General features: G+C 42.3%; 1 protein-coding gene across 5 annotated transcripts in view; it reads left to right on the top strand.

Moving 5' to 3' along the window:
• The window catches only part of BEGAIN (brain enriched guanylate kinase associated), a 268,692-nt gene that overhangs the window by 158,164 nt on the left and 89,747 nt on the right, over positions 1-20,781 (top strand). For 3 of the 5 annotated variants that reach the window (XM_073350727.1, XM_073350723.1, XM_073350725.1), the window contains 3 exons: positions 1,617-1,778; positions 5,361-5,417; positions 13,538-13,604. In XM_073350727.1, the coding sequence (XP_073206828.1) occupies positions 1,617-1,778; positions 5,361-5,417; positions 13,538-13,604 (286 nt within the window). The remainder of the gene's footprint in view (positions 1-1,616; positions 1,779-5,360; positions 5,418-13,537; positions 13,605-20,781) is intronic. The other 2 variants (XM_073350728.1, XM_073350724.1) reach the window with 1 other exon arrangement.

The raw sequence follows: 20,781 nt of genomic DNA, 5'->3' as shown, positions 1-20,781 counted from the left end.
AGCCAGCCCATTTTTTCCCCAAAGAAATAAGCTTGGAGTGGGATTGATAGCAGATGGTGGGTCCCCAACCTCAGGGGTGAGGAGAGGGTAAGTGGAGTCTCCATCTGACCGACCAACCAGGAGACACATTTTTGTACACCGTTAAGGTTGACTTTTCAACCTAAATCATCTTAGAAACATTAGCAGAGGACTGGAGGGGAGTTTAAAAAAAAAAGTCAAAAGACAGCCTAAAAAACATGATTTGATAGCTTTTAAAATCAAAATTTTGGGCCCCACTCTCGTGATTTTGGGTGATTCTGTTCTCTTGAGACTGGTAATTCTATATGTGGCCTTTAACCAATGGTATGTAGCCCCTTGACATTCTTTCAGGCCCCAGCACACTAAGTTTAGGTACAGGCATAAGCTGTGTTTACATTCAAAACCTTGCTCCTTTGACATCCATGGTAGTTTTGCCATTGACGTCAAAGGAATCAGGATTTGGCCCTTATTTTATCAAATGTTATATTTAGCATATATCAAAAGTAAGCAAGGTGACTGTACAGGGCTCACTTTTCTGCCCACCCTCTGTGCTCAGCTTTTGTCCTGCGTGGGCAGCTTACCCTCTCTGCCCTCAGGCCCCCTGGGCTCCTTTAGGTTACTCCCTGCTCTTTCTTGAGGACCCATTCCTAGGCTTCCTTACCTGGAGTCCTCCACAGGCCTCTGCCTGCCTTCTGCACTCTTCTCCAGTTTGTTTCCCACTGCTGGGCTTCCTTCCTCTTACCTCCAACACCTAGTGCAGGTGTAGCAGAGCAGGGCTGATTGAACAGGGCTGACTGGCCCAAGGGCTCTGGGCTCTTAAAGGGGCAAGATGCCTTATTACGGTGACAATGTGATTCATTTGGTAACATTCATGCCACTATGTCATAGTGTATTCAAGTACCATATCAGGACCTGAGCTCATGCTCAAAGCCAACATAGCAATGAAGTACTAGCAGAGTCTGTATTATTATTACATTACAGTTGCAGCTAGGCATAACAACTTTTTATCGGGACCTCATTTTGCTGTACGCCGTACAGACAAAGTAAGAGACAATCCCTGACATGAAGAGTTTGTAATCTAAATAGACAAAGCCAGATTATTATTATTATTATTGTTTTACAGATGGGGAATTGAAGCTGTTTGTACATAGCATTACGTAAAGTAGTTTTAAATCATTTCAGAATGAAAGACATCACATAAAACCAAAATTTGGTTTTTAATGTATCCTAAAATGTATTATATTTTTATTGAGGATACTTCCACAAAATGTCCAGTGATGGCATTTGGCTACCAATGATGTCCGGTGATGGCATTTGGCTAGAAAGGATGGATGGAGAGAGATTTCAGGGGGTTGGACTAGATGACCTTCAGGGGTCCCTTCCAACCCTGATATTCTATGATTCTATGTCAACATGATTATTTTAAATAAAATTATAACAAAAATTAGTTAACAAATGAATAAATACTGTTCTCTTTCTTGCTACAAAAGCCATAATTTTTTTGGAAATATGGATAATGAGGCCACTTGAAAATAGTGGATCATTAAAGAGTCTTCCAGAACTTCTAAATGCTATAACTGCCGTGTTTGTTCTTCCAGTACTTTGCAAGAACAGAAGGGGGAATTACGGAAGCGCCTATCCTACACTACCCACAAACTGGAAATGCTTGAGACAGAATTTGATTCTACACGCCAATATCTTGAAATTGAACTGAGACGTGCTCAGGAAGAACTTGAAAAAGTAACCGAAAAATTGAGAAGGTATTTTTTTTTAATAAATAAACTGTATTGGGAATATACAAACTATTGTACTTAACAATGTATAGATATGCACTCCATTCATTATATAAACATGTTTATAGTACACATTGCACACACACATATTTGTTACATACCACATACATATATAGATATATGTCTGTGTGTGTATATTTGTGTGTGCATAGTGTGTATTGTATGTTATATAATCTTTATATAATTAATGACATACATTGTGTGTGTGTGTGTGTATTATTATATACACACACACCTATCATAAACACAAAGGATATTTATATTCTCTTTAGTAAATACAGTGTAACTGCATTGACATTAGTTGAGTTATGCTGCATTTACGTTGGTGAGAGCAGAATTAGGCCCTGTTTTTCAAAGGTGAGAAAAATTTATGTTCAATGTATGAAATGTTATGTAGTTTCATATCATGGCATGGTAAAACATGTTACATTTACTTCCAAAAAGTATGACGTGAAACAAAAAGCCTTCTATTTAAAAATAATACAAACTGTGCAGAAAATAAGGCACAGGCCTGTTCTAAATTTAGGGCCCAATCAGTATAAATAATCGTAATAATCTAGTCCCCATTGACTTAAAAGGGAGCAGGCTCTAGCCTTAAGTGTGTACATGACTCTTAAAATCATTACTTTTGAAAAACTCTGAACCAAAAGATTCATTTATTTATGAAAAAATGCAGTTGAACTTTTCCTGAAGGCATCATCATGTAGGAAAATGGACAGTGAATCACACCTAATGCAGGTACAAAAGTACCTTTCCAAGTAGAAACAGAAATCGTGCATAACGTTTCTTAATTGGACTGTAGCATTAATAAAAGTGATAACAGGTAATTGCTATAAATAAAGAATTTTTAACAGGTTGAATTTTAAGACACCAGTACAGGAAATCAGGTTAGCACATGCTTAAAATTAAGAAAAATGGTTTCCTGAATCAAGGCCTAAATCAAGAGATACAGCATAGACTGCTTTACATGATTTTGCCATCTACTGGCTTCTACATAGAGCAGGCAGTCAGCTTTCCACACTACTTCTGTCTACAGCACATTTTTCCCCCTCTCTCCTATCGCTTCATTTACATCGGAGCTGTTCAAAGTAACTCCATTCTCAGTACAGTTTTCTCCAAACCCTTTCACACTGTTTTCCAATAAATTGCCATGTTAACCATCCTTCTGACTGTACATTAAATTACTTTTCCTGAAGAAGTACATTTTGCAGGGCAAGTGAAAGGCGCAGGTATAGAACAGGGAATATTTGGGACTTTCTGGATTTGAAATAATATTTTACTTCAGGCACATCCTGCTTAAAGTGTAAGTCAGATATTTCAGTCATGTTATAAAAAACTCCCACAAAATGTGTATTCAGACTTGAAATTAATCAGAGATCCTCCCTTTTGATGCAACTTTTAAAAGCGCATCCAGGTAACTCGTTCACTATGCTTGGAATACTTATAAGAACATGCCTCTGTATTTAAGCATAGTAACCATCTTCTGCCATAAAACCCGCTTCAACTTTGCCTTTTAGAAAATGTGCAATAAACCTTCCATCAGGACTATATAATTTCTTCCCTACCATCTCTGCTTGTTTATAATATACATTTGGATCTCAGAAGGAGCCATGAACATTATAAAAAGACTAATCATGCAGTCAGTGGGAGTTTTGCTAGAGTAAAAACTGCAATATTAGGTCTGTAGACAGGTTGTTTATATAGGTAGGGTCTGATTTTCAGAAGTTCTGAGTGTGATGGGTTGGACCCCCCTTCTAGGCCACCAGCTGATGTACTGGGGGCTCACTGAGCCTGCCTGTCCCACCAGCCTGGGTGCTCCTTACTCTGTGCTGCTGTAACAGGCTCTCAAGCCTCCTTCCAGCACACACACAGGTAGGGAGACACCCAGCTGTAGAATCACACAGTCTGCAATCAGCTCTGTGTGGGAGGACTCAGCTTGCCCCACACTCCTGTGCGCATACCCTCTGGAGCAGTGGTGGGCCACATGCGACCCATCAGGGTAATTCATTGGCGGGTCGCCAGACAGACTGTTTATATTTGCACGGCCACCCGCAGTTCCCAGTGGCTGTGGTTCACCATTCCTGGCCAATAGGAGCTGCGGGAAGTGGCGGCCAACCCATCCCTGTGGCCCACACCACTTCCCACAGCTCCCATGGGCTGGGAATGGCAAACTGGGAGCTGCGGTCAGCCATTCAAATTTAAACAAACTGTCTGGGGGCCTGCCAGTGGATTACCCTGATGGATTGTATGCGGCCCATGGATAGCAGGTTGCCCACTACTGTTCTGGAGTGTGTACCCAAAATTATAGTGTCTTGCATTGTATAGAGATCTATACATTGTAAGCTCATGAAATTCGCCCCTTCCCTCAATGTGGAGGAAGATATGCACAGTTTTTTGCCCCTCCAATTATGAATTGCACAAAGTGGGTTTTAGAACAAACAAAAAACAAGTTTATTAACTACAAAAGGTAAATTTTAAGTGATAAGGTATAGCAAAGAGAACGCACATTACTGAGCAAATAGAACAAAACACGCAAACTAGACTGAATCCATTAAAGAAATTGGCTACAAATAGTAATTTCTCACCCTAAATGTTGTTTTAGGCAGGTTGCAGAGTTTCTTGAAGGTAAACTGCACCGCTTGCAGTTTAAATCTCCAGGTATACCCTTCACAGGCTGACCTTTCTTCCTTGTGCTCAGCGCCTGACTCCCCCAGCTTAATTCCTTTGTTGCTTCAGGTGTTTTCAGCAGTCTTCCTTCTTGGGTGAGGAGGCAGTGGAGAAGAGTCTAGATTAACTCACTCCTGAGACTTAAATAGGATTTGTATATGGCAGGAATCCTTTGTTTCCCAGTTTGACTCCCACCCCCTTCCCATGAAAAAGTACCAGCATGTCAGAATGGTATCCTGTACCAGGTGACATGATCACATGACCCTGCAGTGTCAAAGCAGCATCCCAGGAAACTTCTCAGGAAGGAGGGAGATTAGTATCTTCAAAGTCCTATTATCCTTTCTAATGGCCCATCCAGGCTGTTTGCATATTTCTGGTGGGCATTCCCCAGGTGAAAACACAGTTGTAATTATTAAAGTCAATATTTCTAACTTCAGATACGTAAATGATACATGCATACAAATTGGATAATCACATTCAGTAAATCATAACCTTTCCAATGATACCTTGCATGACTCATCTTGCATAGAACATCTTAGTTATGCCATATTCATATCATAACAATATTTCTATGAAGGATATGGGGTGTAAGGTCACACTGAGCACCTAGTACTTCAGTTCAGGTCAATGAGCCAGATCCAGTGCCTGTTGAAATCAATAGAAAGACTGCTGTTGACATCAGTGCACAATGGATCAGGTTCAGTGGATGCTGTGGATGTTCAGAACCTCTGAAAATCAGGCCCATAAAGTGTTTCCATTGATAATGTTCTTTGCAATAAATGAAAGTATTAAAATCAAATGACTAAGAGCTTTTCTAATACTCTACTTGGTAGTTGGTTTTTTATTACGAAGAAAATTTATGCAAAAAAAATTATGTTCCAGGCAGGTGCTTTCTCCTCCGAAGACTTATCATGTGGGAAGCCCAAAATACTTTACAAGGTGAGCTTTAAAAATCGTTTCTATTGAGAATAGCAAAAACATAAAAAAAATGAGGCAAGATAAACACCTAGAAATCCCCAAACTGGAAACAAACATTTTAATCAAAAGTATGATCCAAAAGAGTGTCAGCAACATGTAAAAATAACTGTATGAAGATCAGTGTGTAAAGAACAGTAAGAGCAATATACCACCACCAAGAATTTATCTCCCACGTTGTTCATTTCTAAAGGAAGAGAAAGGTAAATGCGAACAACTGTTCTAGATAAGCACAGAGTAACATGGTCCCACTTGTACACTAAAAAACATTTCAGTCATTAAACTCGTACTGCTGCTCTGAGCAGCATTCTCCTTGAAGGCTGGAAGCTCCATTAGCCATTGCTTCAAAAGCCTCCCACACCCTTCATTTAATCTATAGTAATGCCAAAACAAACTGTCTTTTTTGTTTGTTTTAAACACAACAATCTCCTGTTTAGGGAGGGTACATTTAGATGATTTGGTTACCTATCATTCTCTAAAGGAGTAGGATTTTCTAAGCACACCATGTTGACCTAAACTGCTCCCACTGAATTCAATGGTAAAACTTCCATTGACATCAGAGGGAGCGGGGTTTAGCCAGTGCTGAGCAATTTTGAAATTCCCACCCTTAAACTATAGTTCTGCTTTGAAAAGTGGCTGAAATGGCATTGCGGGGTTCCGTGTGCCTCGCAATGATTTCCATATCAGAATCATAGAAATGTAGGGCTGGAAGGGACCTCGAGAAGTCATCAAGTCCAGCCCCTTGTGCCATGGCAGGACCAAGTAAACCTTGACCATCCCTGAGAGGTGTTTGTCCAACTTGTTTCTAAAAGCTTCCAATGATGGGAACTCCATTACCTCCCTTGAAAGCCTATTCCAGAGCTTAACTACCCTTATAGTTAGAAAGGTTTTCCCAATATCTAATCTGTGTTGTGTTTAAGAGCGTGCTCAGTTTAAGAGTAAAAAACAAAAAACAAAAAAACAAACAAAAAAAAAAAAACACCATGCATTTCGACTACCAGTCCTGAAAACTCAAACTGAGCTCAAGGAGCCCTGCTGGAATCATTCCTTCTTTTGTACTCCAAACAGTAATAAAGGTTCTGCTGGTCAAATTAGGCCCACGCCCACACCTGTACAACTCTCAGATTATGTCTTCAGTAACAACTGTGCAAAACCCATCATCTCCAGTTGGAATTTAGAATAGAATTCTGTTGCTGCACAAGGAGTAAAATCCACTTAAACATGTGTGTTTAAGTGCTTCACTATAGGGGGATGGACTTCCACCTGTATTTAAGTGGGTTCCTGAACAGGGGCCTCACAGCTGTGTTGGCTCCTCTGCAGGGCTAGTAGGAGAAAAAGCATCTTATATTTGTAAGAAAGTAGATAAAACTTTAGAGAACAGACAAGGAACAAACCTGTTGAATAAGAAGGTGCCATTTGTACAGTCACTCTTCAAAGCAGCATTGCTATCTAGGTGAAATTTCCTCCTGCGCAGAGGAACAAGGCCTATGCTCCATTTAACCAACATTTTGAGGTCTCAGTGCACATGCTTTGTATGAGCTCTCTGCACAGGGGTAAATTTTATCTTGCAAGGGGAAGGTATTTTCTGCTACATTAGACCACATAGATATTTAATGGTAGTGATGATCAGAATTCTTTTTGTTAGACCCTCAGAAACATGAGCAGTTGCACTGCATGGGTGCACATACCCACACATACAGAGCACAACGGGGCCGTACAATTTGAATTTACTACAGGACACAGAGAAGGCACCAAAAACATAATAAATGAACAGGGTCACATCAAATAATTCATTCTTTGTAAAAGGCAATTCACAGCTCAGTCAACCCAATTACCACTGAAATTTACAAAGCTGCCAGATTTACAATTTGAAAGTCTTAGGCACTGCAAAATTCAGACAGACAATCTGGGTGAATGCTTTTTCTACAAGTGGGGTTATGTTACCATTTGTTCATTGCAGCTCAGATTAATTTTCCCCACTCCTGCTTTATTTTTAAATGTATTGCCAAAAGATTTTATTTAATATTTTATTCTTTTCCTTTCATACCTTTAATGCTTTTTTCCATATATATTTCTGGGTCCATTTCCCCTTCCCCATTCACAGTACTGACACTTCTTTTGGCCCCGTGGGTCTTTTATTTTTCCAGTTTGGGTTTTGTGCGTGCGTGTGTTTATCTACTTTATTTTGACTACCTTTGCATACAGTTCTCAATAGAAACACTTTCTGAAGCTCAGCTCCTTCTATATTGTGGGGGTTTTCATAAAAATGTAAGGCTGGAAGAGACCTTGAGAGGTCATCTAGTCCAGCCCTCTTCACTGAGGCAGGACCTACACTACCCTGACAGGTATTTTTCTGACCTCTTCTTAAAAACCTCCAGTGATGGGGATTCCACAACCTCCCTTAGAAGCTTATTCCAGTATTTAACTATCCTTATAGATAGAAAGTTTTATCTTAGATATTAGGGAAATCTCCTTTGATTAAGATTATTCCAAATCACTTCTTATCCTACCTTCTGTGGACATAGGGAACATATGTGAAGACTGTTATTAGGTTCCTCCTCTCCCCCAGTCCATCTTCTTTTCTCAAGACTAAACATGTCCAGTGTTTTTATCATTTCTTTATCGGTCAGACTTTCTAAACCTTTTATCATTTTTGTATCTCTTCCTCTGAACTCTCCAATTTGTCTACATCTTTTCTAAAGTGTGGTTCCCAGAACTGGACACAGTATTCCAGCTGAGACTTCACCAGTGTCAAATAGAGCAAGATAATTACCTCCCATGTCTTACATACAACACTCTGTTAATACACCCCAGAATTATATTAGCCTTTTTTCAGAATTGCATCACAATATTCACTCATATGCAATTTGTGATCCCAGATACTTTTTAGCACTACTGCCTAGCCAATTATTCCCCCTTTTTGTAGTTGTGTGTTTGATTTTTCCTTCCAAAGTACAGTATTCTGCACCTTATTCAATTTCATAATGTTGATTTCAGACTAGTTCTCTAAGTTCTCATTGGTTGTTTTGAATTCTAATCCTGTCCTCCAAAGTGCTTGCAACCCTTTCCAGCTTGATGTCTTCCATAGATTTCATAAGCATAATCTCTACTCCATTATTCAAGTCATGAGTAGAAGCACTGAATTGTACCAGACCAAGGACAGACCTCGGCAAGCCCCCTTCCCAACCCCGGACACATTCCCACAGTTTGCTGGTGAACTCTTGATAATTACTCTGGTCTTTCAACCAGTTATGCACCTTCCTTATAGTAATTTTATCTAAACCACATTTCCCTAATTTGCTTATGAGAAGTTCATGTGTCCCCTGTCAAAAGCTTTACTAAAATAAAAATGTATCACATCTCTTGCTTTCCCCCATCCACTCGCTAGTAATCCTGCAAAAGAAGGAAATTAAAGTGGTTTGGTATGATTTCTTCTTGACAAATCCATGTTGGCTTTTATTTATAGTCCTATGATCCTCTAGGACTTGACAAAATGATTGTTTAATAATTTGTTCCAGTATCTTTCCAGGCATCGAAGTTAGGCTTACTGGTCTATACTTCTCCAGATGCTCTTGGTTCCCCTTTTTAAGTACCTTTCTCCAGTCCTCAGGGACTTCACGCATCCTCCATGAGCTTTCATAGATCGTCACTAATGATTCTAAAATTGTTTCAGTTAGTTCCTTCAAATACCTTTGGGTGAATTTCATCAGGCCTTGTTGACTCGAATACATCTCACTTATCTAAGTATCCTTAAGCCAAGACAGGAAAGGAACAGGTTAGTGTTCCTTCCCCCTTGTCATTAACATTAATTGTGTTAATTATCTAGTCACAGTTTATCTTTTTAGTGAAGACTGAACAAAATTGGCATTAAACACCTCAGCTGTCACTGTTTTGTTGAGGTTTGGCTCTTGTTTAGTGAGCTTTGTTAATTTTCTAAAAATTTGATTTGAAAAGGAGTACTTCAGAGAGCTAGGGTTTATATGCTACAGCCCACAAACTCATGTGGATAGAGCAAAACTGGATGGAAATGAAATAGGGAGTTAAGAGTAGGAGAAGCAGGGAGCAGTGGCCCATGGCACATGCCTACTGAACCCCATGGAGTGGGGGCACTGTCAGAGTGAAGAGTTTAATATTAGAAGGGCCCACCAGATCACCTAGGGCTTGTCTACACAGAAATCGCTACTGCAGCACCGTGGTGCGACCACAGCAGTGCCTCTATAGCGCTCCAGTGAAGACTCTACACCAACAGGAGAAACCCTCCCGTCAGCGTAGGCAATCCACCTCCCCGAGAGACAGTAGCTCGGTCGATGGGAGAATTCTCCTGTCGGCCTAACACTGCCTACCCTGGAGGGTTAGGTTGGTTTAAGTGCATTGCTCAGAAGTGTCAATTCCTAGTGTAGACCAGGCCCTATGCTGACCTCCTGTATATCACAGACCACCAACACCACCCAGCATCCACACTAAGCTTAACAACTAAAATTAGACCAAAATATTACAGCCCACAGGAGGCTATTATGTGTCACAGGAAGAGTTGTGTTAATGTGCTCCTGTGCTCTTTGAAGTCAATAGCAAAACAGTGCAGAATCAGGCCTGTGCTCGATTAGGAGCAAAGCCCCAGGGATCAGCTACTCTCCATCGTATGCCTCCATCTGAACAGCATAGATAACTAACAAGCTAGAGAAGCATTAGGTCATGTTCTATGCCTGCAACTTTCTTAAGGGTGTAGACAGGCAGCCTCATAGGGTATGTCTACACAGTAAAGAAAAACCCATGTCAGCTGACTCAAGCTCGGGTTGCTGGGCTGTTTCATTGCTATGTAGACTTCTGGGCTCGGGATGGAGCCCGGGCTCTAGGACCCTGCAGGATGGGAGGGTCCTAGGGCTTCGGCTCCAGCCTGAACCTGGAAGTCTACACAGCAATGAAACAGCTCCGCAGTCCAAACCCAAGTCGGCTGGCACAGGCCAACCACAGATTTCTCTTTGCTATGTAGACATACCTGTAGCATTTGTTCTCTCTCTCTTCTATTGCTTTTGCTGGAGGAAGGTGGGTAGGGTGTAATACAGCCTCAGACTTTTCTTTGTCATGCTGAATCTGGCTAGCAGTGACAGCATATATAGTGGCTGCAGAAGCAGACATCTATATGGAGGCTTAATATGAATTGCTGCATGTGATAGGAATAGAGAAGATACAGAGATCTGTGAACTCCAGCCAAGCCATTTAATCACCTAGAAATTTGTAACAATGACATCAAGAGATGTAATCAGTTCAGCTGGTGATTTCATGAACTGACCTCTAGTCCTGTACAAGGGCTCGTTGTACACGCTCTCTCACCAATTTGGTCATCCACTTGGCAGACAGCATTACCACAGAGCCCTTTTCTAGGGTGAAGTTCACCTCTGTGTAGTTGTCCAGCAAAAGTTCAGTACAGCATCTTAGCCCTCTTTAGGCTCTCAAAATAGGGCTCAAGGGCCTTGAGTTGACCCCTCCTCCCCGGTGGGAGTTTCCCCCAAAGGGAAGTCCTCCTTTTTCCACAGCTTTACTAGGGGCAAAATTTTTCCTCACAGATCTTAACACCTAGATTCCATTCTCCCTACCCTGCAACCCCAGAATAATTCTGCGCAGATAGGGAAAGCGAAATCCCAGAATTATGATCTGCTGGTGCAGTCTCTAAATGGGGAATTTTGCCATATAATTGGAAGGAAAATCTTTACAGCATAAAGCAGTGGAAATAGGTCTGAGATGCCATTCTATTTCATTCTAAATCAGAGATGGGCCTGATCATCCCCTCACCCAACTCTAGGGCAGTTTGAATCCATAGTTCAGTCCTCATTTCAAAGCTTTTCCCTATCTCTAGAATCGGTCAAACCAAAACCATTGGTTCTAGGCCCACTGTACTTTGGGGAAGCTGAATTCAGATTCAAACTTCTCAGCCTAGGCCCAGTTGTTCATTACATCCAAGTTCACTATTAGCAGGGTCCATTGCCTAGGACATCATAGTGAAGAAGGCCTTAGGTCTGTTCCCATAAGATGTCCAATGCAGAGATTTGAGAAGCATTTAGATTAACTTTTCAAACCTGAACATTAAGTTGCCAGTGGCCCCTTCTGTATGCAGGTAGGGGCCATTGGGAACTTAATGTTCAGGTTTGAAAAGTTTGTGAATCCATGCAGTTGATAATCTGCAGACCATGCCTCTCCCCCAGCTCCACCACCAAAATTCCTTAGCATGGTGCACAGGATACAGTCCCTCTGTTCAGGTTCTCACATTCTGGTGCTCTATGCATACTTATGCCTGGGAATGGCACTGGCTCTTGTGCTTTCGGGGCTTCTGGCACAATTTGCCTCTAAATATAGTAAGAAAATATGACAAAGTGGTTGTCTCAAGAAGTGGATGGTAAATATATTGCTAAAGCCTTGGGCTTTAACATAAGAATGGCCATACTGGATCAGACCAAAGGTCCATCCTGTCTGCTGACAGCGGCCAATGCCAGATGCCCCAGAGGGAGTGAACCCAACAGATAACGATCGAGTGATCTCTCTCCTGCCATCCAGCTCCACCCTCTGACAAACAGGGGCTAGGGACACCATTCCTTACCCATCCTGGCTAATAGCCATTAATGGACTTAATCTCCATGAATTTATCTAGTCTCTTTTAAACCCTGTCATAGTCCTAGCCTTCACAACCTCCTCAGGCAAGGAGTTCCACAGGTTGACTGTGCTCTGTGTGAAGAAGAACTTCCTTTTATTTGTTTTAAACCTGCTGCCCATTAATTTCATTTGGTGGCCCCTAGTTCTTATATTATGGGAACAAGTAAATAACTTTTCTTTATTCACTTTCTCCACACCACTCATGATTTTATATACCTCTGTCATATCCCCCTTAGTCTCCTCTTTTCCAAGATGAAAAGTCCTAGCCTCTTTAATCTCTCCTCATATGGGACCATTCCAAACCCATAATCATTTTAGTTGCCCTTCTCTGAACCTATTCTAATGCCAGTATATCTTTTTTGAGATGAGGAGACCACATCTGTACACAGTACTCAAGATGTGGGCATACCATGGATTTATATAAGGGCAATAAGATATTCTCCATCTTATTCTCTATACCTTTTTTAATGATTCCTAACATCCTGTTTGTTTTTTTGACTGCTGCTGCACACTGTGTGGACGTCTTCAGAGAACTATCCACGATGACTCCAAGATCTCTTTCCTGATTAGTTGTAACTAAACTAGCTCCTATCATATTGTATGTATAGTTGAGGTTATTTTTTCCAGTGTGCATTACTTTACATTTATCCACATTAAATTTCTTTTGCCATTTTGTTGCCCAATCACTTAGTTTTGTGAGATCTTTTTGAAGATCTTCACAGTCTGCTTTGGTCTTAACTATCTTGAGCAGTTTAGTATCATCTGCAAACTTTGCCACCTCACTGTTTACCCCTTTCTCCAGATCAATTATGAATAAGTTGAATAGGATTGGTCCTAGGACTGACCCTTGGGGAACGCCACTGGTTACCCCTCTCCATTCTGAAAATTTACCATTTATTCCTACCCTTTGTTCGCTGTCTTTTAACCAGTTCTCAATCCATGAAAAGATCTTCCCTCTTATCCCATGACAACTTCATTTACATAAGAGCCTTTGGTGGGGGACCTTGTCAAAGGCTTTCTGGAAATCTAAGTACACTATGTCCACTGGATCCCCCTTGTCCACCCGTTTGTTGACCCCTTCAAAGAACTCTAATAGATTAGTAAGACATGATTTCCCTTTACACAAACCATTTTGACTTTTGCCCAACAATTTATGTTCTTCTATGTGTCTGACAATTTTATTCTTTACTATTGTTTCAACTAAATTTTCCCAGTACTGACATTAGACTTACTGGTCTGTAATTGCTGGGGATCATCTCTAGAGCCCTTTGGGGTTACATTAGCTATCTTCCAGTCATTAAACTCCTAACTATTGATAGGCAGCAGAAGTAAATATACTTTAATATTAAATGGGAGCCCAAGTTTATGCTGAGGTGCAAAAATACAGGTAAAAAGAAATATGCAAACCTTCTAATTATATCATCTCATCTTTGTTTTAGGATACAAAACAATTACCTAGCCTTACAAAGAATTAATCAGGACTTGGAAGATAAACTTTACAGGATGGTAAGTTTTTTTTTAAAAATTAAATATATTTTTATGGTTCTTAAGTTACAGGACAAATGGCTGCATAACTGGTATGATTAAGCTTGTGCTGTACACAAGGGGATACTAAACCAGGGAGCATGACTTAATCTAATGAGCCAGCCCTGTAGCTGGCGTATATCTGCATAGTTCTATTAACTTCAACAAAGATGTGTCAATTTATATCAGTTGATGATCTGGCTGGACAAGTTTGGCTTTAAAAGAATTCTGGTTAATTTGGTTAATATCTTCTTTTTCCTTAGGTTTGTAATATTAAGGTTTTAATTAAGAAAAAAAGATTTAAATGAGGCAATCCAAATGACCAAACTGAAAATTTTTTCATGGCTCTTTGGTACATTCATTCAGCTTTATCAAGTGATTTAATTGAGCTTGGAGAGTTTTCATATTCTGTCATAACTATCAGTCAGTCTCAGTATATTCATTTCTGTGTCAACATTGGTCCTACTGCCATAGGCCAGTTAGTAACTAAGAGGGGAGAAATTATTGCACCAGGTATGGGCCTCTAGGTTTATAAGCATTATGAATAAATCACATGAACATACAGTCACACTCTGCTTGGAGCTGTAAAAATACCCTGGAATTTCATCAGTGGGGATGCTTATTTGTTAATGCACTTTTAACATAATATTCATTTCTAGGAAGATTTTAAAGAGAAATGTGGGTGTGATGTTGAGGAGGGATATGCACGGAACAACAATTGTAAACATTGTGTTGTGAGGAATTCTCTTGCAGTGCCTGGATCTCAGAAGGTCTTCAGGTCTTTACCCTTCCTGGACCCTTCACATCAACCCTGTAACCATCCATTCCCAACTCACCTTCCTTTCTGGTCCTTTAACAATCCCTCATGCATGCACATACATACTTAACGCTGACACAGCCCTTTAAGGATGCTAGTGCAACACCTGGGGCATATTGCACAGAATAGCATATAACAGTTGAATGGAGAGGCAGACTGGAGCTATGCAAAACAAACTGGGCTTGACAATGTGCCTGATGAAGATGGGGGAATTTCAGATTTAGAAAAAGAGGATGACAGGAAATGGATTGTTAGACATTGGAGGGTGAAATAGGGAGGGAATCCAGGAATGCACAATTTAAAGCCCTCCCCCCCCCAGCCCTAAACCAAAAATTGGAAACAGAACCTTAAATCTGAAGATTTCTCCTCCAGGCTCCAAATATCCTTGGACCCATTCATATCCCAGGAATTTTGTGCAAATAAAGGATGCAAGATGTGATCCATAGTTAATAAAACATCAAGACATTAGTAACTCGAAAACAATTGATAAAGTGAGGGGCAATGATGGAGACAGTGAGCAGATTTGTTTTTAAGTTATATATATTTGATTATATCCTTGTCCCCCACCCATGATATGCTCATTTCTTCTTTTATTGTAAGATCCTTGGAACAGGGATTGTGTCTCCAGCTGTGTTCGGACAGCATCTAGCATGCTGTCATTGCGACCACAGTGCAACTAAATAATGACACTTCAAAATTCCAATTGGTAAACAAAAAGAAAGAAAGAGGTAACTCCAGGCACTCATAGAAAGTCTGTTTTCTAGGTCATACCAGATACTTCGAAATAAACATGAGCTCTCAGACCCACAAGAGAATCTGTGCTTTAAAGCATGAGAAGAGAATCTCGCAATGAGTGGAACAGGACATGGTCCCAGTGGAGACCCTCACCTTTCTTTATTCCTTCCAGCATGAGAGGAAGTGAAGACTGATTCACAGGAACTGAAGAGGATCTCCAAGGCTTTATGGAGCACTTAATCTCAGAGTTGCTTTGTCTTCTGAACATTGAGACAGGAGAACCTGTTGGCAAAACCAGACAAAATCAAATGGAAACTAATAAAAACAAGGAGGATTATAGCAGATAGGGTGCCATGCTTGATTCAAATGGCCCAAATCATTTGATTTTCAGCGCACATTGCAAAGCCCAAGCTTTTCAGAAGAGTGGGGTGAATTAAAAGCTGAGCTGGCTATTATTGTAGGCTAGGATCACAGAGGTCTTTCTCCCCCCACTTTCTGTGTTGGGGAAGCAGCGGGACGGATTTTTGTTGTCTAGGTCAGTTTGTGTTTCACTGTATTTCAGAAGCATTTAAAGCCTCTGGATGGATGGTGCTGTTTTATAGAAATCCCAATAAACTTTAAAAATAGGCAAAAAACAAACTCATGCAAGCCTTGCTTTACCTTTGCCTATATATTTTGGTTCATATTTGGGTACTGAACAGTTAACATATCCAAATGGAATGAACAGGGAGGAGGTTGGGGAACAAAGGCAATACTTTTACAGTTCTAGTCCTACAACAGCGTGTCTGCAGGCGGAGTCCCATTGAAGTTAAAGGAATGCTGCTCAGACAAAGGGCTCTGAATGCTTCTCTGCTGGTACAGGATTGGGGCCTAAATTTGCTTTGTTTTTGCATCTATCCTCCCCCCCCAAAAAAAAAAACAGAAAAGAAAAATATTAGGTGGACAAGGCAAAAAAACCCAAATCTAGTAACTGCCCTATTTTGGAGGAATCTGGAATTTTAAATTCACTTGTGCCTACTGTTAAAAGTGGCGTAAAAATTAGTTCCATTAAATAGAAAAAAAAACTGAGATTTTTCTTTGTGTATCGGTTGTTTTTCTCCTAACCTGTGCCTGCTTTTAAATACTGACCTATAAAACATTTTTTTAAAAAAAACTTTAACAACCTTGTGACTCTAGCCAAGTATTGTTGCCCAACTGAAAGTCCAAAAACAAAATGTAATCCATACTATCCCTGCTGAACATGGCTAAAGGTTGAAACATGCGGTCCTTATTCAGATAAAAAAAATCAATGTTAGTATGGTCTAAATAAGCACTACCATACTAAATTCATGTTACACCAGAAGCTAACAGATTAAGAACTTCAGCTTCTGCTGCTACAAACATCTGTTCATAGCATAGTCAAGATCTGGATTTGGAGAAGATTTGCATGCTCCTCTCATCATCAACTTGTAGAGAAGTAAAATACAAACAATATCACAAGGTTCAAATCATTGGGATTTTCAGTCTTTATTGTCCAATTTTTAAGTTCTTCACCATTTTGACTTCAGAAATTACACCCAGGTGGTCTACAGCTATAGCAAGGCATGTATCTATCTATGCCATACATTGGGATATCAGAGGAAACTCAACCAACCAACACCCTTAATCTACAGCAAATTTGCATGCAACAATTTCACTGGTTGTATGAAGGAGATAGCACAGGTGGATTACTTGGTCCACCTGCACAAATCAACACAAATCTCCCAGCACACACACACCCTCCACACAAATACCCACACAGAATATGCAATAATCCGAAACACCACCCTGAAACCTAGAATATCTGTTGAATTGGTGTGAAGCACTGAGGACAGCTACAAGCATAACTGAGAGCTCTTTTTGTTTAGAAGAGTGTTTCCCAAACTTGGGACGCCACTTGTTCAGGGAAAGCCCCAGATGGGCCGGGCCGATTTGTTTACTTGGTACGTCCGCAGGTTCGGCCGATCGCGGCTCCTACTGGCTGCAGTTCGCAGTGCCCGGCCAATGGGGGTTGTGGGAAGTGGCGGCCAGTACGTCCCTCGGCCTGCGCCACTTCCCGCAGCCCCCATTGGCCGGGCACAGCGGGAAGTGGCACAGGCCGAGGGACGTACTGGCCGCCACTTCCCGCAACCCCCATTGGCCGGGCACTGCGAACTGCGGCCAGTGGGAGCCGCGATCGGCCAAACCTGCGGACGCACCACGTAAACAAACTGGCCCGGCCCGCTAGGGGCTTTCCCTGAACATGTGGCGTCCCAAGTTTGGGAAACACTGGTTCAGAATATCACCAGATTCAATCATCAGTGGGAACTGCAGTCTGCTTCTGTCCAATTTTTAAGTTCTCAGCCATTTTCAGGGAACGGGGTTAGGGTTTCAGGTACTAGTATGCCATGAGGACCTGATTCTCATTTATATTATGACCACTGTTGCAATGTAAAATAGAGAGAAGTTACATTTATACCCATTGTAAAGAGAGATCAGTATAAATGAGTGTCAGGCCACAAAATGTGTTAAGACACTTGAGCACTCCACTGGTGGTTATTCAGATTCCTGTCTATGAGTGAGGAGCAGAGCTCTGGGGTTCCAGACACTACTTTATTCAAATCTCGCATGTTTTGGGGCTTATCTAGTCTCATGTCCATAATTCATTCTCCAACATCTCCAACAGGGGAACCTTCAGAGGAATGAAATAGGACTACAGTTTAGCAATGTCCAGAGCTCAAGGATAGGTGAGTCTGTCATGGAGATATCACTTAAAAGAAACAGATCTCGTTGGGCAAAAATTTTTGGAAGAAGTTTCATGTCAAAAAAGTAGATTCTGTGATACTGCAACATTTTGCAAATTAGTGTCAGTTTCATACAGGGCCATAATTAGGGCAAGGTGAGTGGGGCAGCTGACCAGGGCGTTGAGCTGCCAGGGGCACGAAATGGGGCAGCCCACAGGATCAGGCCCAGCAGCATCAGGGCCCCCCATAGGATTGGGCCCAGCAGCGTCTGGCTGGAGCCAAGGATGCTCAGGGCCTCCTCTGCCCGCAAGGTTGCGGGCCCAGTGATCCCGGCTGGATCAGGCTCCCAGGCACTAGGACCCTGGGCAGGGTGGCAGGCAGGCAGTGCGCTGAGTGCTGCTTGGCTCCTATGGAGCATGCTCATTGCACAGTAACGTCTGCTGAAGCCGCTGCCCTCACTGGGGATTTAAAAAGTTAAAGGGGGGCAAAGGGAGCAAATGCGGGGGTAGGTAGAGTCTGAGCAGGGGGTGGAAACTGACTGCATGGGGGTGGGGGGGCAAACAGCTGGAAGTAGAGGCAGGGGAGGGGCAAAGGAGCAAAATAACAGGGGTTAGGAGCCAGAGTTCATCCGGGTTGAGGCACTGCCACATGGTGGCAGAGGACGAAGCCCCAGCACAGGATGGGGCAGAGCGGGTATCAGTTACCCCGGTGGGATGAGCCACCTTCCCTGCTTGGCAAAAAAGGGGAGGGAGGAGAGAGGGGACCTTCCATGCTTAGGAGAAAATGTTCAGACAAGAAAAACGAAGACCTCCTGGGCCACTTGTGATTTGCAGTTAGGGGAAGCAACAGTAGAAACAAAGAAAGTAAACACTGCACAAGTAAAACATGCCCTGCTCCCTCCTTGAGCTGTGTTTTCCTGTTACTGTGACCTACCCTTACCTGTTGCTGCCCCAGCCTGATTCAATTGTTATTACAGAGAACAGAATAAGAAGCCTCCCTCTGACCCATTGTTATAATGCTCCATCCCCTGGCCAGCAAGGTGCACTCAACACATCAGGGAATTGACACCTTCAGGGCAAACTGGCCAAGGATGCTGAACACACCTTGGCTTTTCTTTTAGAAGGTCTCTACTTTTGGGCTATGGACAATTTTCAGTTGTGCCCGGACAGATAAAAATGCAGGCCATTCACTGCACAGGTGAAGAGACCAACAGGGAAATCTGCACTAGGTGCAAATCTGAATTGGGGCTGCTGGTGAGATATGCACTAGCAAAGGAACAGGTCCACTGTGACCGGTCCTTGGAGCATTCTAGGCTGTGATCCAGCCAGTCTGTTCCTGACACCCTTCTCTATTAGACCAGGGCCATCACCTTGGTGATATGTCCATCTACTCACTATAACCATGTGTGGCAAGATATGACTCACCAGCACAGTGCCTCCCGCTGGTCATCCTGGGAATTAGCTCTCCAGCCTCCAGAGTGCCCTCTGCAGGCTGGTGTCCCACTTGCTTCAGGCCCCAGTGTCCCTCCCAGACCCCGGTGCCCCTTCCCTCAGTGTTCTGCCCTCTGCAGTCTCCTGGCAGTCTCTGGGTCTCCCCGCCCCAGGGAATCCCCACCTTGCCTCAGCGGCTACTGCCAGTTCTCATCTAGCCCCCACACACTGCAGTCTGTACCACTCATCATCAGCAAGGAGGGTTTGGACCTGCTGCCTTTGCCTACCCTCAGGCTGCCCCTCTGCAACCCCAATACCTGCTTTAAGCCTTCAGCAAGGCCTGCAGGCTGGGGGTTTTCCAGCCTGGAGCTCCCCAGGCCTTTCCCCAGCCCTGCTTCACTCTAGGTACCCTGGTGAGCTCCCAAGCAGCCAGTCCCACCTCTCTCCACAGTTAGAAAGAGACTGCCTGAGTGCCTGGCTCTCAGCCTTTTATAGGGCCAGCTGTGGCCTCATTGGGGCGTGGCCCCAGCTGTGGCTGCCTTCCCCATCAGCCTAGTCTTTGGCTCACAGCCCCAGCCCTCTCCCAGGGCTGGCTGTAATCCTTTCAGGCCCGGAGCAGGTGACCACCCCGCTATACCATGGCATTGGCATGGTCTCACACTGAAGCACCGTATAATCTAATTTCACAATCACCACAGCCATATACTCTCTTCTGTCCCCACACTTAGGTGTGAGGGGCCTTGCCTGGCCAGAATTTAAATGCCATAGAACCATAGGGTTAGAAGGGACCCTAAACGGTCATCTAATCTAACCTCTTGCCAAGATGCAGGATGTATGATGCCTCTTATCAGCTATCACAACTTAGCTTCCGCAACTAAATGCTACTTCCCACACTGGCCTTATACAAACAAGCCATGCTGCTATAATCCTTTACCTTTAAAGGGACAATCACAATTTGCTTGGCAGGATTCAGCAGGAGAAATGATCAGGTATAAACCAACCATAATATTGTACTAGGAAGCAAACAATAATCAATACTCTTCTTGAAAAATAAAATCACAATGCAAAAAGTAAAAAGCAAATCTTATAACCTCCCCCACCCTAAAATGGCTGACTCCATCATATAAAAGGCCAGAGAAAGGATGGCTTCTGCTTATACAGAGTCAGATGCTATGGTGGGAATTCAATTGCTAGATAATCCTCCTCCATGGTAGATTCATTCTTTGTTTACTCTTGAGCCCCTTTTATTCTCCACTGTGTCACTGAGAGAAGTGGCTGTTTATTCTAGCCACAGTCTCACTGCGGGGTGATGGAAAACCACCAGTATCGCTTCTTTTATAAACAGAAAAGCAACTTTTTGTCTTTCTGAATATGTTTTATGCTATTAAGTCATTGCAGAATCCATATTTATGTTATGATTATTTTCAGTCCATGTT

The sequence above is a fragment of the Lepidochelys kempii genome, chromosome 6, assembly GCF_965140285.1.
Source record: "Lepidochelys kempii isolate rLepKem1 chromosome 6, rLepKem1.hap1, whole genome shotgun sequence".
Classification (NCBI taxonomy): Eukaryota; Metazoa; Chordata; order Testudines; family Cheloniidae; genus Lepidochelys; species Lepidochelys kempii.
Note: the sequence above shows the minus strand (reverse complement) of the source record. Positions and strands in the feature narration are given on the sequence as shown.